This window comes from Trypanosoma theileri (assembly GCF_002087225.1).
Source record: "Trypanosoma theileri isolate Edinburgh chromosome Unknown TM35_Tth_152_V1, whole genome shotgun sequence".
In the NCBI taxonomy this organism is placed as follows: Eukaryota; Euglenozoa; class Kinetoplastea; order Trypanosomatida; family Trypanosomatidae; genus Trypanosoma; species Trypanosoma theileri.
The window spans coordinates 1822-2873 of record NW_021639994.1 but is presented as its reverse complement, the minus strand read 5'-3'; the positions used below and the strand labels follow the sequence as shown (position 1 = coordinate 2873).

The following is a 1052-nucleotide window of genomic DNA, read 5'->3' as shown; positions in this document are numbered from 1 at the left end:
TTAAACGAGGTGAAGAAAATAAAGAAAAAAGAGGATACATAATCTATGATGTGGATGGGAAGAAAGGGCCACCGACCCGACTGCCTCCTTCAGGATGGGGCATGATTGTGATATCATCCCCAAATGAGGACCACTATGAAGGATGGAAGGAGCAAAGGGGGGCTTATCGAATCGTTATGAATTGTCACACTGTGCGTGAAATCAGGGCCATATGCGCATGGGAAAAGCGCAACCAATCCAAAGAACTTAAAAACTATTGGAAGGAAATAAAGGAACGTGTTAATAATATTGGGCCACTTCCACGTTATATTTTCAATAAAAATGCATATCCGCAGCAATATTATGAAGTGAAAAATACGTTGAATCGCATTAACGAATCCAATATTTCAGAGTATATGGATATCCTAAGAGGTGATGGTGAATGGAATGATAAAAGTCCTTCCCAAGATTTACTGAAAGTATACCGTTTGGCCATTGNAGGGCCACCGACCCGACTGCCTCCTTCAGGATGGGGCATGATTGTGATATCATCCCCAAATGAGGACCACTATAAAGGATGGGGGGAACAAAGGGGGGCTTATCGAATCGTTATGAATTGTCACACTGTGCGTGAAATCAAGGCCATATGTGCATGGGAAAAGCGCAACCAATCCAAAGAACTTAAAAACTATTGGAAGGAAATAAAGGAACGTATTAATAATATTGGGCCACTTCCACGTTATATTTTCAATAAAAATGCATATCCGCAGCAATATTATGAAGTGAAAAATACGTTGAATCGCATTAACGAATCCAATATTTCAGAATACATAGATATCCTCAGAGGTAAGGGCGAATGGAAAGATAAGAGTCCTTCCCAAGATTTACTGAAAGTATACCGTTTGGCCGGTGGCAATGTTGATTTTCCGGAGATTGCAGCATTTAATAATGAATTAAATAAAAGCATACTTGTTCGAGTGATGAAGGTTTGTCGTGCCCCATACTTGAAATTCTTTTTCACAGATAGGGGCGTGCTCATTGCCGAAAATTTTGAAAAACTTGGTGTTATTGCT

The 1052-nt window shown here is 40.0% G+C and overlaps 1 protein-coding gene across 1 annotated transcript in view; it reads left to right on the top strand.

The window, feature by feature from the left end:
- The window catches only part of TM35_001521000 (uncharacterized protein), a gene marked incomplete at both ends in the record, with an annotated part of 1257 nt that extends 205 nt beyond the window's left edge, over positions 1–1052 (top strand). The window contains one exon of the mRNA XM_029031924.1: positions 1–1052. This exon is cut by the window's left edge and continues 205 nt beyond it. Within this exon, the coding sequence (XP_028876781.1) occupies positions 1–1052 (1052 nt within the window).